Raw genomic sequence first — 16688 nt, 5'->3', positions numbered from 1 at the left:
CCAGGGGCCGTCCCGCCCCCGAGGGCAGGCCCTGAGCCCCGGCCCCGCCCCGGCCCGCTGGGGCGTGGGCTCCGGCTGCTACTCCGCTCTGCTCTCTTGGCTTCGGGAACCCGCGCGGGCGCAGGCTCCGACTGCCAGGGTGAGGGGGCCGTGAAGGGGCGCGCGGGGGTGCCGGGCCCAGGAAATCGTGGGGGGAGGTAAAGGGCTCGGGCTGGGGAGCCTCCACACTCAGTTGCACACTCAGATTTCGGGGTTGCTCCCCGCCCTCGGCGGGGATCGCGTAACTTCCTCATTCCTGCCTGGACCCCCAGCCCCGGCCCCCGTGGCCTGGCGTGAGCCCCGCAGCCCCGCGCTCTCTCGACCACCCGGGGCCGCTTCCCGGCACAGCTGCTGCGCAGCCCCAGTTCGGAGCCTTCCGGGCCTGGCTGGGTGTTCCCTGGGGCTCTGGTTACGGGATGGGGCGGGGGCTTGGGACTGGGACTGGGATTGTGGATGAGGGATTAAGGTGGGGATGGGGCCCAGAAGGGGGTTGGTGGGGCGTTGCAAACCAGCCGGGCGTCGTCAGAGGGGCGGTCAGGAGTCCATGGGGGAAGGGGAGGACCCGCAAGAGAGGGAAGGCTGCGAGAGTTAGGATGAGGGGGCGGGTTCTGCAGGGCAGCTTGCCTCCCTGAGGCTTCCCTATATTCCTAGGATGACGGCGACCCCTGAGAGCCTCTTCCCCACTGGGGACGACCTGGACTCCAGCCAGCTCCAGATGGAGTCTGATGAGGTGAACACTCTGAGAGAGGGAGAGGACCCAGGTACACAGGGAATATGGATGGCCCGCAGGGAGGAGAGGCGGGGCGGGGAGGGGGGCGGGGGGGCGGGGCCCGCGGGCTGGGGCCTACTGGGGTCTACACTCCTTGACTTTCTTTCCTCCCAGCTGACCGGATGCACCCGTTTCTGGCCATCTATGATCTTCAGCCTCTGAAAGTGCACCCCTTGGTGTTCGCAACTGGGGTCCCTGTCACAGCCCAGGTGGTGGGCACTGAAAGATATACCAGCGGATCCAAGGTGGCCAGACTGGCTCCAGGGAGGGGGAAAGGGAGGGCGGGCCAGGGTGGATCCAAGGTGGCTGGGCTAGCCCCAGGGAGGGGGAAAGGGAAGGCTGGCCAGAGTGGGGAGGCAGGGACACATGCAGGGAACATCCATTCAGTTTGTCACACCCCTAGGTGGGAACCTGCACTCTGTATTCTGTACGCTTGACTCACGGTGACTTTACCTGGACAACCAAAAAGAAGTTCCGTCATTTTCAGGAGCTGCATCGGGACCTCCTGAGACACAAAGTCTTGATGAGTCTGCTCCCTCTGGCTCGGTGAGGGGGACCGAACTGCTTCCTGTAGAGGGCAGGTGCCCCCCACCCTCCTTTCTGTGTCTGCCCTCCTCCCCTGCTCCCAGGCCACAGCCTTTCCTCCCTGCAGTGGCTCTGGCCACTGGGCCACCTCCCCTGACCCCAGTTACCAGGAAACTTTCCCTGCTCAGCTTTCCCTATCCATGGTTCTGTGCCAGCATCTCAGCCGGGCTGGATGCCCAAAATGTCCTTGGCAGCCTCACTCTTTTCTAGTCTCCATTCCCAGGGTAGGGGGCCTTCCTTTTGCCAGCCTCTAGGCCTTTTTGTTTTTGACAAGGTGTCCTTCTGTCACCCAGGCTAGAATTCAGTGGTATGATCTTGGCTCACTGCAACTTCCTGGGCTCAAGCGATCCTCCTACCTCAGCCTCCTGAGTAGCTGGGACCACAGCCACCACACCCAGCTAATTTTTGCATATTTTGTAGAGATGGAGTTCCACTGTGTTGCTCAGACTAGTCTCAAATTCCTGAGCTCAAGTGATCCACCTATCTTGGCCTCCCCAAGTGCTGGGATTACAGGCATGAGCCACTGCCCTTGGCCACCTCCAGGCCTCTTCTTTTCCTCCAAGCCCCCATCTCCAGTGTTTTCAAGAACCAGAGCACCCAGCCTCCCAGTTCATACCTGACCCTCATCTATCCTTTCCACAGTTTTGCCGTTGCCTATTCTCCAGCCCGAGAGGCAGCCAACAGAGAGATGCCCTCTCTACCCCGAGCAGGTCCTGAGGGCTCCACCAGACATGCAGCCAGCAAACAGGTGGGACCAGACACCAGGTTCTCCAGGAAGGCATTGGAGGTGCAAATGGCTCTGGTCCCATATGTCTCTCTCTCTCTCTCTCATCCCCACTTCAGAAATACCTGGAGAATTACCTCAACCGCCTCTTGACCATGTCTTTCTATCGCAACTACCATGCTCTGGTAAGGTCCAGGGACCAATTTTAGATGTGGAGCAGGATAATCAGACCTGCAGCGGGAGGGAGCCAGGGGCCCCAAGGTCTGAGGGGCTGACAGCCAGGTGTCTCCTCTGGGCTTTTGTTTTCCTCTACAGACAGAGTTCCTGGAAGTCAGTCAGCTGTCCTTTATCCCAGACCTGGGCTGCAAAGGACTGTGAGTGTCTGGCACCCTTCACCCAGCCATCTGTAGACATCACTGTTAATTTCTCCCTGTCTGAGAAGGGGCAAGCCATGCAACATGGGCTGGCAGTCTGGAGTCCTCATCCACCATCTCTTCCTGATTGTCCCACAGGGAGGGGATGATCCGAAAGCGCTCAGGTGGCCACCGAGTTCCTGGCCTTACTTGCTGTGGCCGAGACCAATTTTGTTATCGCTGGTCCAAGAGGTATGGGCTGTGACCGAGCAGCTGGGCAATGGGTAGGGGTGAGGAAGGAAATTGAAATTGCAAGGGCAGAGAGGAACACAGGGAGCCCTTCTGCTCTAGGTGGCTGGTGGTGAAGGATTCCTTCCTGCTGTACATGTGCCTCGAGACGGGCGCTATCTCATTTGTTCAGCTCTTCGACCCTGGCTTTGAGGTGCAGGTGGGGAAACGGAGCACGGAGGCACGGTACGGTGTGCGGATTGACACCTCCCACAGGTAAGGCCTCCCTGGTGTGAGAGACAGCTGGTGAGTGGTGAGCCAGCCCACAGCCCTGCCTGGACTTGAGTAAGAGCTACCACAGGAGGCAGGGCGTGGTGGCTCACGCCTATAATCTCAGCACTTTGGGGGGCCGAGGTGGGCGGATCACAAGGTCAGGAGTTCGAGACCAACCTGGCCAATATGGTGAAACCCTGTCTCTACTAAAATACAAAAAATTAGCTGGGCATGGTGGTGCACGCCTGTAATCCCAGCTACTCAGGAGGCTGAGGCAGGGGAATCACTTGAACCCAGGAGGTGGAGGTTGCAGTGAGCCGAGATCAAGCAGCCACTACACTCCAGCCTGGCGACACAGCGAGACTCTGTCTCAAAAAAAAAAAGAGACCACAGGAGAGAGGAAGGGTTTTCCACCTCCCTGGATCCGGAAATAGTTTTGAATCAGGAAACTGGTCCAGCCAGATGCTTGGGACTGCTCCTAGCATCTGAGCCCAGAGAAACGGGGTTAGTGGAAGCCTGGGAAAGGAACTGCTGACATAAAGAAAATTCCATTTGTTCATTTGTTCATTCTACAAACCTGAGTGCCTGGTACAATACTAGCTGCTGATACAATACTAGGATCCAATTACGAGTAGGGCAGATATGGCCGGGCGAGGTGGCTCATGCCTGTAATCCCAGTACTTTGGGAGGTGGAGGCGGGTGGATCACCTGAGGTCAGGAGTTCAAGATCAGCCTGGCCAACATGGTAAAACCCCATCTCTACTTAACAAAAATTAGCTGGGCATGGTGGTGCATACCTGTAATCCCAGCTATTTGGGAGGCTAAGGCAGGAGAATCACTTGAAGCCAGGGTGGTAGGTTACAGTGAGCTGAGATTGTGCCACTTCACTCCAGTCTGGGCGAAAGAGTAAAACTCCGTCTCAAAAACAAAATAAATAAATAAGGCAGATCCATACAGGCCCTGTCCCTGTGGAGCTGTGATTAGGGACTAAGGGAGGAAGTGGGAAAGAAAGGGGAGGTCTCTGGGCAAGACTATAGGTGTGGAGGGCGAGGATTTAGGGTCCATCTCATTGTTCCAGGTCCTTGATTCTCAAGTGCAGCAGCTACCGGCAGGCACGGTGGTGGGCCCAAGAGATCACTGAGCTGGCACAGGGCCCTGGAAGAGACTTCCTATATCTGCACCGGCATGATAGCTACGCCCCACCCCGGCCTGGGACCTTGGCCCGGTGGTGAGACACTGACATCCTTTCTGAGCTTGTCTGTGGCCTTCTTGACCCCCTGGGTAGTCTCTGAGTCCTTCATCCTCTCTTTTATCTCCTCTGAACCCTACCTCAATGACCCACCTGGTGACTTCTTTAATTTTCCTGACCTTTGACGTCTTTTTTTTTTTTTTTTTTGAGAAAGAGTCTCGCTCTGTCACCAGGCTGGAGTGCCGTGGCACAATCTCAGCTCACTGCAACCTTCACCTCCTGGGTTCAAGCAATTCTCCTTCCTGCCTCAGCCTCCTGAGTAGCTGGGACTACAGGCGCATGCCACCACGCCCAGCTAATTTTTGTATTTTTCGTAGAGACGGGGTTTCACCATGTTGGCCAGGATGGTCTCGATCTCTAGACCTTGTGATCCCCCTGCCTCAGCCTCCCAAAGTGTTGGGATTACAGGCATGAGCCACTGCACCTGGCCGACCTTTGACATCTTTAACCACATTGATCTCTCTGATTTCACTCTGACCTTTCTGATCCCCAAACTTGATCGTCTCTTCTGACCCTTGACCTCTCTAACCTCTTATAACCTTTTAAACCCCTCTCTACCATGGTGACCCTCTCTGTTCTCTATGATCTTCTCAAATCTCTCTGATTTAGTCCTTCGTTTAATAAACATTTTCTTTTTTTTTTTTTTTGAGATGGAGTTTCGCTCTTGTTACCTAGGCTGGAGTGCAATGGCGCGATCTTGGCTCACCGCAACCTCCGCCTCCTGGGTTCAAGCTCCTGCCTCAGCCTCCTGAGTAGCTGGGCTTACAGGCACGCACCACTGTGCCCAGCTAATTTTTTCTATTTTTAGTAGAGACAGGGTTTCACCATGTTGACCAGGATGGTCTCGATCTCTTGACCTCATGATCCACCCATCTCGGCCTCCCAAAGTGCTGGGATTACAGGTGTGAGCCACCGCGCCCGGCCCAATAAACATTTTCTAAGCACCTACTAGGGCTGGCAGTAAGGCACAGGCCTCTCTGGGTTAGGGAAGTAGGTGATCAAATAATGAAACAATGTATACTTGCCGTACTGGTGATAGATAGAAGGTAACAAGCACAGACAGTGGGTACCTAACCCAGCAGGGATATCAGGACAGGTTTCCAGGAGGTGGTGACTCTGAGATAGTTTTGCTTCAAATCAGAGACTGACATAATATTAATTTTGATTTGGTTTTGGTTTTTGTTTGAGACAGTGTCTTTCTTTGTCACCCAGGCTGGAGTGCAGTAGTGTGATCATGGCTTACTGCAGCCTCAACCTCCTAGACTCAAATGATCCTCATGCCTCAGCCTCCTGAGTAGCTGAGACTACAGGCACACGCCACCACTACTGGGCTCAAGGGATTCTCCTGCCTTGGCCTCCCCAGACTGCTGGGATTACAGGGATGAGCCACAGTGTGTGGCAAAACCAATCCATAGTGTTTGAAATCAGATCAGTAGTTGCCTGTCGCAGGGTGTGGGAAAAAGATTGCCTGTTAACAGGGCACACAAGGGAACATTCCAGGAAGATGAAAATGTCCTATATTTTGATAGGACTGTTGATTGCATGGGAACATACACTTGCTGATCCTCATGGAACTGTACAAGATAAAGAAAATGCAGAACAGTCCAGGCAGAGAAGACAGAAATAGCTCCGAGTGTCTGGGAACCACCAGGACTTATTGTTACTGAGTGAGGAGGGGCAGTCAGAAAAGAGACTAGGAGTCAGCAGTGCCTGATCTCCCAGGGTCTGGTCTGCTAATATCACAGGCAGAGGGCAGTCATGGAAGGAGTTTGTTTCTGTTTTTGTGTTTTGTTTTGTTTTTTGAGATGGAGTTTGGCTTTTGTCAAGCAGGCTGGAGTGCAATGGAGCAATCTCGGCTCACCACAACCTCTGACTCTCAGGTTCAAACGATTCTCCTGCCTCAGCCTCCTGAGTAGCTGGGATTACAGGCATGCCCCACCATGCCTGGTTAATTTCGTATTTTCAGTAGAGATGGGGTTTCTCCATGTTGGTCAGGCTGGTTTCAAATTCCCAACCTCAGGTGATCCGCCAACCTTGGCCTTCCAAAGTGCTGGGATTACAGGCATGAGCCATGGCACCCGGCTGGAAATTTTTGTTTTTTTTGAGATGGAGTTTCACTCTGTCGCCCAGGCTGGAGTGCAGTGGCTCCATCTCCACTCACTGCAGTCTTTGCTTCCCGGGTTCAAGCGATTCTCCTGCCTCAGCCTCCTGAGTGGTGGGGATTATAAGCATGCACCACCACGCTCAGTTAATTTTTGTATTTTTAGTAGAGATGGGGTTTCACCATGTTGGCCAAGCTGGTCATGAACTCCTGGCCTCAAGTGATCCACCCACCTTGGCCTCCCAAGGGATTACAGGCATGAGCCACCACACCCGGCCTTCCTGCATATTTTCACATGTGCATGCACATGTTACTTTTGTTTCAACGTAAATGAGATCATGCACCCTCTTCTGTGATTCATTTTTTCACTTAATACATGTGTGAGAGATTAAACACTTAGGTTATTTCTTATTTTTCACTCTTACAAACAATGCAATGAACACAATCTTTGCCTAAGCATTGTATAGGATATATTCCTAGAAATGTAATTACTATGTATATTTAATTATATTAAAGAGTATGTACATTTAATATTTTGATACTGCCGGCTACTGGCAGTGCCTCACACCTGTAATCCCAGCACTTTGGGAGGCCAAGGCGGGTAGATCATTGGAGTCAGGAGTTCAAGACCAGTCTGGCCAACATGGCAAAAACCCATCTCTACTAAAAACACAAAAATTAGCCAGGCATGGTGGCGGGCACCTGTAATCTCAGTTACTTGGGAGGCTGAGACAGGAGAATTGCTTGAACCCAAGAGGCAGAGGTTGCAGTGAGCCGAGATTGCGTCATTGCACTCCAGCCTGGGTGACAGAGTGGGACATTGTCTCAAGAAAGCTATATATATTTTACATATATACAGTTTTATATATATATATATGTACATATATATAAAGCTATATAGAATATATATTTTTGATACTGCCAAATTGTTTCCTAAAAGTTATATTCCCATAGTCTATGAGAAGACTCATTTCCCCAGCATATTGAATAAAATATGCTTATATTGAATGTTACTAATTATTTTAATTATTACCAATCTAGTGGATTTTTTAAATGTAATTTTATTTTAATTTCTTTGTTTACTAGTGAAACTGAACATCATTTGCCATGATTGACCATTTTAATTTATCTGTGAACTGTCAGTTCTTACTCTGCTCATTTTTCAGTTGGCTTACGTGACTTTTTCTTGTTGATTCATTGGTGTTCTTTATGTATGATATATTAATCCTCCTATTCTTTAATTGATTAGGTTATTGTATCTTTTTATTTTTATTTTTATTTTTCAATGGAGTCTCACTTTGTCGCCCAGGCTAGAGTACAGTGGCATGATCTTGGCTCACCGCAACCACCGCCTCCTGGGTTGAAGCAATTCTCCTGTCTCAGACCCCTGAGTAGCTGGGATTACAGGTGCGCGCCACCATGCCCAGCTAATTTTTGTAGTTTTTAGTAGAGATAGAGTTTCACCACGTTGGCCAGGCTGGTCTTGAACTCCTGACCTAGTGGTCTGCCTGCCTCAGCTTCCCAAAGTGCTGGGATTACAGGCGTGAGGCACCACACCTGGCCTATAATTTTTATTTGTATTTAGCGCATATGGCAAACACTATTTTGATGTGTCTGAGACCACCTGTGCTCTCTGATCGTTCCTGATCTTTGACCCTGCTGTCATCTCTGACCCACGACTGTCCTCCGGTCTTCACTCTCCAGAGCTTTCTGGCTTCTGACTCCTCTGACCTCCTTGGCTTGGCCTCCCCCCAGGTTTGTGAATGGGGCAGGTTACTTTGCTGCTGTGGCAGATGCCATCCTTCGAGCCCAAGAGGAGATTTTCATCACAGACTGGTGGTGAGTGGGAAAAGGCCCCAACAAGAGGGGGCAAGATAAAGCCTGGGGCAGATCAGCATATGGGTCGGAGGAAGGAGCAGAAGCGGGGTACAGCTGGTGGTCTGGGGCTTTGTCTGCCCCTAATCCACTGCCCTGAATCCCAGGTTGAGTCCTGAGGTTTACCTGAAGCGTCCAGCCCATTCAGATGACTGGAGACTGGACATTATGCTCAAGAGGAAGGCGGTGAGGAGTGCGGTCAGGCTGCAGGGGGAGGGGGTTGTCTGTGGGCAGAGGTTGATTAGCAGGGCTGCAGCATGGGAGAAGGTAGGGAGTCTGAGCCTTCAGGGGAGGGAAATGTGCCCATCCTGGTTCAGCGCCTGTCAGACATCACCTCTGCCCTCTGCACTAAGGAGAACTGGCACCTTCCTCTTCATACCTCCCTCCACCTGGCAGAGACTTCTCTCCCAGTACACATAATACTTTGTGTTATCTAGGGGTGTACATGTCTATCTCTCTCACTGGACTAGTTAATATCACTTGTTCTAGTACAAGGCACAGTACCTGCCATGGAGGAGGCATGTGTGGTGTTGATGGACAGGAAGAAGGATGCATGGATGATGGAGGGTGGGTGGGCAGGTGGATGGATAGAGGACAGGAAGGGTGATGGGCGGAAGGATATGAGTTGGAAAGGTGGAGGGATAGGAGGGTAGGCAGGTAGATGGGTGAATGATAGACAGTAGATAAGAGGATGAGTAAATGCTTGGAAAGATGGATGGATGGATAATGAAGGGTAGGTGGATAGATGTGTGGATGGTTGAGGGGGTGAGCACACAGATGACATTTAGTCTAAGTCTGCTGCAAGCAGCAAAGCAGAGTGTATATGGCAGAGCCTCCAGGATCTCCAGAGAGGCTGGAGGGACACACATGGAAAAGGTCTGGCAGTGTGGAAAGGGGCTGCTCTGGGAGAAGCACTAGGATCTAATTCCCCAACTCACCACCAGGAGGAGGGTGTCCGTGTGTCCGTTCTGCTGTTTAAGGAAGTGGAATTGGCCTTGGGCATCAACAGTGGCTATAGCAAGAGGGCGCTGATGCTGCTGCACCCCAACATAAAGGTGACTCGGCCTCAGAGACCCTCCCACGCGGCAGCCCTCCTCCCCATACTGTCCCAGCCCCCAGTGCTCTGTTCCCTGCAGATCTCATCTTTGCATCTTTTCTCTCTCCCTGCCAGTACTTCCTGTTTTCTTCCACCTAAACCCACCGTCATGAACTCTCTATACCTGCTCCAGGTGATGCGTCACCCAGACCAAGTAACGTTATGGGCCCATCATGAGAAGCTCCTGGTGGTGGACCAAGTGGTAGCATTCCTGGGGGGGCTGGACCTTGCCTATGGCCGCTGGGATGACCTGCACTACCGACTGACTGACCTTGGAGACTCCTCTGAATCAGCTGCCTCCCAGGTAATTCCCCCCCCGCAAGGCCTTCCCGAGCACCCCCAAACTCAGATAAGCTCAATCCACATCCTTTCCCAGCTCCAACCTTACCCCCTCAGTCATTCTAGGCCCTGTCCACCTCAGGGTTCCTCAGACTTTGTGGGACCCCCAAGAACCCACTTTGAAAGTACTGTAACCAGGCTGGTGCCATGGCTCACATCTGTAATCCCAGCACTTTGGGAGGCCAAGGCAGTCGGATTACATGAGGCCTGGAGTTCAAGACCAGCCTGACCAACATGGTGAAACCCCTTCTCTACTAAAATTACAAAAAATTAGCCAAGCATGGTGGTGGATGCCTGTCATGAGCTACTTGGGAGGCTGAGGCAGGAGAATACCTTGAACCTGGGAGGTGGAGGTTGCAGTGAACTGAGATCGTGCCACTGCACTCCAGCTTGGGTGAAAGAGCAAGACTCCATCTCTAAAAAACAAAAAAAGGCTGGGTGTGGTGGTGAATGCCTATAACCCTAGCACTTTGGGAGGCCAAGGCGGGTGGATCACGAGGTCAAGAGATCAAGACCATCCTGGTCAACGTGGTCAAACCCCGTCTCTACTAAAAATACAAAAATTAGCCAGGTGTGGTGGCGCGCACCTGTAGTCCCAGCTACTCAGGTGGCTGAGGCAGGAGAATCACTTGAACCCGGGAGATGGAGGTTGCAGTGAGCCGAGATTGCGCCACTGCACTCTAGCCTGGCGACAGAGCAAGACTCCGTCTCAAACAAACAAATGAAAGTGCTGTAACCGGGTCCTTTCCCCATTTTCACTAACCCCGACCCCATTCCTCTAAGAGTGTCAAAGGCGGCTGGAGAGGAGGGCTGGGGAATAAGACCCTCTGTTTCATTCTTCCTCTGGGTCTCTCTCACTCTTTCAGTGTTCCTCTCTTTGGCCCTGGCTCTGTACAGCCCCCATGACTTCCCCTTGCCCATCGCTTGGGTGTGTTCCCCCTACAGCCTCCCACCCCATGCCCAGACTCATCAGTCACCCCAGACCTCTCTCATAACCAATTCTTCTGGCTGGGCAAGGACTACAGCAATCTTATCACCAAGGACTGGGTGCAGCTGGACCGGCCTTTTGAAGGTGAAGCCCCCACCGCCAAAGCCCCAGAGAGCTGAGAGCAGGGTCAGAAGCTGGGGCTAGTACTGAGAATGGGATGAGGGGGTCAAAAGTGGTACAGCCATCCCTCTGGCAGCCTCCTCCTCCCTGCCCCAAGTGTCCCCAAGAGTCTAGCCCTGACATCTCCCCTGACTTTCCCTGGATCCCCCAGATTTCATCAACAGGGAGACGACACCTCGGATGCCATGGCGGGATGTTGGGGTGGTCGTCCATGGCCTACCTGCCCGGGACCTCGCCCGGCACTTCATCCAGCGCTGGAATTTCACCAAGGTGCTCGTTCTCTCCAGTAGGGGCTGGAGGGAGGGAGGGAGCCAGGGGCAGCTTGCCACCTCCTGCTGACTCTGCCATCCGTCCACTTCAGACCACCAAGGCCAAGTACAAGATTCCCACGTACCCTTACCTGCTTCCCAAGTCTACCTGCACTGCCAGCCAGCTCCCCTTCACACTCCCAGGGGGGCAGTGCACCACTGTGCAGGTGAGGCCCCCTACTTCAGCCAGCCCCCACTCCACCTCCTTCAGCCCAACACCCCAACCCACTCTCCCTGGTGTGAGAGCCCCCCACACTCTCCTCTCCTGGGGTTAGGAAGCAGTCGCATTCACCATTCCCTAGGTCTTGCGGTCAGTGGACCGCTGGTCAGCAGGGACGCTGGAGAACTCCATCCTCAACGCCTACCTGCACACCATCAGGGAGAGCCGGCACTTCCTCTACATCGAGGTCTGACTGGGAGGAGGGTGGGGAGAGTATGGAAGGGATGGCCGAGGAGAGAGACCGGGGGAATCAGTGGATTCAGTCATCGAGGGCTGGTGGAGCTGCGCCTAGAACAGAAGCAGACGCCTGGAGCCTGGGAGTGGAGACCAGGGCTGGAGGCCGAGGACAGGGCCAGGGGCCAGGATGATGATGTCTGTCTCTGGTTCTTGCTCCAGAATCAGTTCTTCATTAGCTGCTCAGATGGGCGAACGGTTCTGAACAAGGTGGGCGATGAGATTGTGGACAGAATCCTGAAGGCCCACAAGTAAGGTGGACTGTCAGGAAGGTGGGGACTGTGGGTGTGGTTTGAGCCCAGTTGAAGGGGGTGGGGTTTTAGGGACTAGTCACACCTCTAACTCCACCCCTCCTCAGACAGGGGCAGTGTTTCCGAGTCTACGTGCTTTTGCCCTTACTCCCTGGCTTCCAGGGTGACATCTCCACAGGAGGTGGCAACTCCATCCAGGCCATTCTGCACTTTACTTACAGGTGACCCCCCAGGCAGACTCCACCTCTCAATGGCCCCATCCCACCTGTGTCTCCTGATTCTGTCCTGATCCCTTTCTGCTGGAGCTTAAAGGATGCCCCCCGCCTCTCCTGACCTCCCTCTGCCAGCCGCCACTTCTCTCCCTTTTCTTTTATCTCAGGACCCTGTGTCGTGGGGAGTATTCAATCCTGCATCGCCTCAAAGCAGCCAGTGAGTGCTGGGGGCTGGACGCACAAGCCCTGGACCCCTGGGAGAGAGAGATTGGGGCGCTGGAGGCCTGGGAGTGGGAGGGGAGGCTGTCATTCCTGTGTGCCTCTGAGGTTATACAGACCATAGGTGGCCTTTCACCGCAGGGAGAAATAGCTAGACCAGACTCTACCTACTCTCCCTAGAGTGAGAGGAGGTGGGACAGGGCCATGTCTGCACACAGAGCAAGCTCTCCCCTCACTTCCCCTCCTCTCACATGCAGTGGGAACAGCATGGCGGGACTATATTTCCATCTGCGGGCTTCGTACACATGGAGAGCTGGGCGGGCACCCAGTCTCAGAGCTCATCTACATCCACAGCAAGATGCTCATTGCAGATGACCGGACAGTCATCATAGGTCAGTGCTGGATCTGGGCCCCTGGCAGGGAGAGGGTGTGGGGACAGGCAAAGAGATGAGAGGATGGGGTGACAGAGACTGCAGCTAAGGCTCATATAGGGGTGGGTGGAGGATCCAAGAAGAATTTATGTGTGTGTGTTCTGGCCGGGCACACCTGTAATCCCAGCACTTTGGGAGGCTGAGTCAGGCAGCTCACGAGGTCAAAAGATTGAGACCAGCCTGACCAACATGGTGAAACCCCACCTCTACAAAAAATACAAAAATTAGCTGGGCGTGGTGGCACACACCTGTAATCCCAGCTACTTGGGATGCTGAGGTGAGAGAATCGCTTGGACCTGGGAGGCAGAGGTTGCAGTGAGCCAAGATCATGCCACTGCACTCCAGCCTGGCGACAGGGAAACTATCTCAAAAATAAAAATAAAAATAAAAGAAGGTGTGTGCAGGCCAGTGCTTTGGTTGACAGGATAGGGTACTTGGGGGAGTGCCTGGGCCCAAGCAGACAGTGTGCCCTGCATCCACCCCAGGTTCTGCAAACATCAATGACCGGAGCTTGCTGGGGAAGCGGGACAGTGAGCTGGCCGTGCTGATCGAGGACACAGAGACGGAACCATCCCTCATGAATGGGGCGGAGTATCAGGCGGGCAGGTTTGCCTTGAGTTTGCGGAAGCACTGCTTCAGGTAGAGCTGGGGTGGGGTGCCACAAGGTGGGAGGGAGATGGGGGCGTCTGCCTTAGCACTACCTAGGTATTCCCGGAGCCAGAGGTAGAGGCAGTGCTGAATTCCCAATAGGCAAGATGAATCAGTTTAGAGTATCCACAAAGCATGAACACCAAAAAAGTGAGAGAAAAAATAGTTTAAAAGTAATTTTTCTCATAGGTTCTGAGGATTGGGGGAAAAAACAGGAAAATAAAAGAAAACTTAAAGTAAAAATAATTTTTTAAAGCATCGAGGTAGTCATCAAAGTAGAGACAAATCAGAACTCCATTGGCTTCTTTTATACTTATTTTACTATTTTATATTGCATTTATTTTGTTTGCATATATTTTGTTTTTGTTTGTTCGTTTGTTTTGAGATGGGGTCTTGCTCTGTGCAGCGGGGTGACCACAGCTCACTGCAGCCTTGACTTCCTGGGCTCAAGTGATCCTCCCACCTCAGTCTCCCAAGTAGCTGGGACTACAAGCACATGGCACCACACCTGGCTAATTTTTGTATTTTTTGTAGTGATGGGGTTTTGCCATATTGCCCAGGCTGGTCTTGAATTCCTGAGCTCAGGCAATCCACTGCCCTCATCCTCCCAAAGTGCTGGGAATACAGGTGTGAGCCACGTGCCCAGCCAATTTTGAATTACCTGAGTAAGGGCCGGGCGAGGTGGCTCACACCTGTAATCACAGCACTTTGGGACACTGAGGCAGACGGATCACCTGAAGTCAGGAGTTCGAGACCAGCTGACCGACATGGAGAAACCTCATCTCTACTAAAATTACAAAATTAGCCAGGCGAGTTGGCATGTGGCTGTAATCCCAGCTACTCAGGAGGCTGAGGCAGGAGAATCACTTGAACCCAGGAGGCAGAAGTTTCAGTGAGCCGAGATTGCGTCATTGCACTTCAGCCAGGGCAACAAGAGCAAAACTCCATCTCAAAAAAACACACACACACAAAAATTACCCGGGCATGGTGGTGCACGCCCCTGTAGTCTCAGCTACTCAGGAGGCTGAGGCAGGAGAATCGCTTGAACCTGGGAAGTGGAGGTTGTGGTGAGCTGAGACTGTGCCACTGCACTCCAGCCTGGGCAACAGAGCAAGACTCCATCTCAAAAAAAATAATAAAGAAAGAAAGAAAGAACCTGAGTAGGGACAATGTAACTTTTCTGATACTCAGGTTCTCTAATGGTCTTAATCTGGCCCTGCTGGGACCCCTTTCTCCTATAGTGTGATTCTTGGAGCAAATGCCCGGCCAGATTTGGATCTCCAAGACCCCATCTGTGATGACTTCTTCCAGTTGTGGCAAGAGACAGCTGAGAGCAATGCCAATATCTATGAGCAGGTGGGAACTTGGGAAGGTAGGGGGAGAGTGGCCTGGGGAAATTTACAGATTATCCTGCTCAGGGTAGGATGGAGAGAAGCCCCATCATACAATCATTCTTAGAAGGAGGATGAGGGCCTGGGGCATTTGCTATCAAGAGATTTAGTGGTCCTGGCTGGGCATGGTGGCTCACGCCTGTAATCCTAGCACTTTGGGAGGCCAAGGCAGGTGGATCACCTGAGGTCAGAAGATCGAGACCAGCCTGGCCAACATGGTGAAACCCTGTCTCTACTAAAAATACAAAAAAATTAGCTGGGTGTGGCTGGGAGGCTGAAGCAGGAGAATTGCTTGAACTCGGGAGGCGGAGATTTTAGTGATCCGATATCTTGCCATTACACTCCAGCCTGGGCAACAAGAGTGAAATTCCACCTAAAAAAAAAAAAAAGTACAGGCTGGGTACAGTGGCGCATGCCTGTAATCCCAGCACTTTGGGAGGCCAAGGTGGGTGGATCACAACATCAGGAGATCGAGACCATCCTGGCTAACATGGTGAAATCCCATCTCTACTAAAAATACAAAAAAGCCAGATGTGGTGGCAGGTGCCTGGGAGGCTGAGGCAGGAGAATCACTTGAACCTGGGAGGCAGAGATTGCAGTGAGCCAAGTTGACGTCATTGCACACCAGCCTGGGCAACAAGAGTGAAACTGTCTCAAAAAAAAAAAAAAGAGAGTATCCCAGGGTCAATGAGGGTAGGGAGAGATGGTATGGGGGAAGAGGTCTAGCCTAGTTGGACTCAGATTGTTGGGAGAGTCTCCCCAAGCCTTACTGGCATCCACGCCTCTGCCCACAGATCTTCCGCTGCCTGCCATCCAATGCCACGCGTTCCCTGCGAACACTCCGGGAGTACGTGGCTGTGGAGCCCCTGGCCACGGTCAGTCCACCCTTGGCTCTGTCTGAGCTCACCCAGGTCCAGGGTCACCTGGTCCACTTCCCACTCAAGTTCCTAGAGGATGAATCTTTACTGCCCCCGCTGGGTAGCAAGGAGGGCATGATCCCCCTGGAAGTGTGGACATAGTTGAGGTCCCGTCGGGAAGAGGTCACCAGCTTCTGTGCCCCACTAGGTCAGGCTCCCTGCCCTTTAGCCCCAAGGACTGAGGGCAGTGCCCTTTGAGACCTGGGGAGGCAGGCATCCCTGTAGGGCACTAGAGATGTCACTGAGGACCCTTACTTGAAAATAGCCGAAGAGAGCACTCCCAACCTTGGGCTAGGGAGGCAGGAGAGAGTTCCAGAGAAGCTCACCCTCCCTGCTGCCCAGTGCAAACCACTTCTACATGCTGCAGAGGAGAAGCACAACTCCTGCCAGGGTGAGCAGGGTCAAGCCTCTTATTCCAGGAGAAGAGGACTCTGCCCAGGCCTTAGTACCCATTCTTCCCTTCAACCCCCTCCCTGTCCCAAGGCCTCTCCCAGCCCAGTGCTGCCAAGGTGGAGGGAAGGGGAAAACCACTTCTGGCTGCCGCCCCCACCCGGGGAAGGAAGGAGGCACATTAACTCCCTCCACTAGCCTGCTCACAGACATTAACTTTGTATCTGTTCAATAAGCATTTCAAAAATAAAGGTGTAGAAAAGGTTCATGCGTCCTCCTTGGAGGAACGAACGAAGTGCTTGTTCCAGCCTCCTATTCCTGCCTACATGGGGCACCAGTCCCCTTCATCCCTTCACCTTATCTACATCCTACTCCTTCCTCTCCTTCTTTCCTTCCTTTCTTTCTCTCTCTCTCTTTCTTGAGACAGAGTCTTGCTCTGTCACCCAGGCTGGAATGCAGTGGTGCAATTTCAGCTCACTGCAACCTCCACCTCCTAGGTTCAAGCGATTCTCCTGCCTCAGCCTCCCGAGTAGCTGGGATTACAGGCACCTGCCACTACACCTGGCTAATTTTTTGTATTTTTAATAGAGATGGGGTTTCTACAGTTGGTCAGGCTGGTCTTGAACTCCTGACCTCAGGTGATCTGCCCTCCTAGGCCTCCCAAACTGCTGGGATTACAGGCGTGAGCCACCACGCCTGGCCCCCACCCTACTCCTTTCTTCCTTCTC

At 52.9% G+C, this 16688-nt stretch overlaps 1 protein-coding gene across 4 annotated transcripts; it reads left to right on the top strand.

The window, feature by feature from the left end:
* Nucleotides 1-64: 64 nt before the first annotated feature.
* Nucleotides 65-16226, top strand: PLD2 (phospholipase D2). Of its 4 annotated transcripts, none has more exons than XM_012460586.2 (25): nt 65-139; nt 691-800; nt 923-1053; nt 1212-1354; nt 2036-2141; nt 2237-2302; nt 2433-2491; nt 2630-2722; nt 2822-2974; nt 4050-4199; nt 8077-8160; nt 8304-8382; nt 9141-9251; nt 9426-9596; nt 10577-10703; nt 10891-11009; nt 11101-11214; nt 11350-11454; nt 11664-11752; nt 11860-11973; nt 12132-12181; nt 12441-12575; nt 13100-13253; nt 14504-14618; nt 15448-16226. In XM_012460586.2, the coding sequence occupies exons 2-25, from the start codon at nt 692-694 to the stop codon at nt 15670-15672; spliced, it is 2802 nt and encodes a 933-aa protein (XP_012316009.1). In that variant the 5' UTR covers nt 65-139; nt 691; the 3' UTR covers nt 15673-16226. The 4 variants fall into 4 exon arrangements, with proteins under 4 accessions (XP_012316009.1, XP_012316010.1, XP_012316011.1 ...); XM_012460587.2 differs by having other exon boundaries at nt 72-139; nt 1296-1354; XM_012460588.2 differs by lacking the exon at nt 4050-4199 and having other exon boundaries at nt 72-139; nt 8026-8160.
* Nucleotides 16227-16688: the final 462 nt, after the last annotated feature.

Source organism: Aotus nancymaae, unplaced genomic scaffold (genome assembly GCF_030222135.1).
Source record: "Aotus nancymaae isolate 86718 unplaced genomic scaffold, 86718_ANA_hifiasm-v0.15.2.pri h1tg000072l, whole genome shotgun sequence".
Classification (NCBI taxonomy): Eukaryota; Metazoa; Chordata; class Mammalia; order Primates; family Aotidae; genus Aotus; species Aotus nancymaae.
Note: the sequence above shows the minus strand (reverse complement) of the source record. Positions and strands in the feature narration are given on the sequence as shown.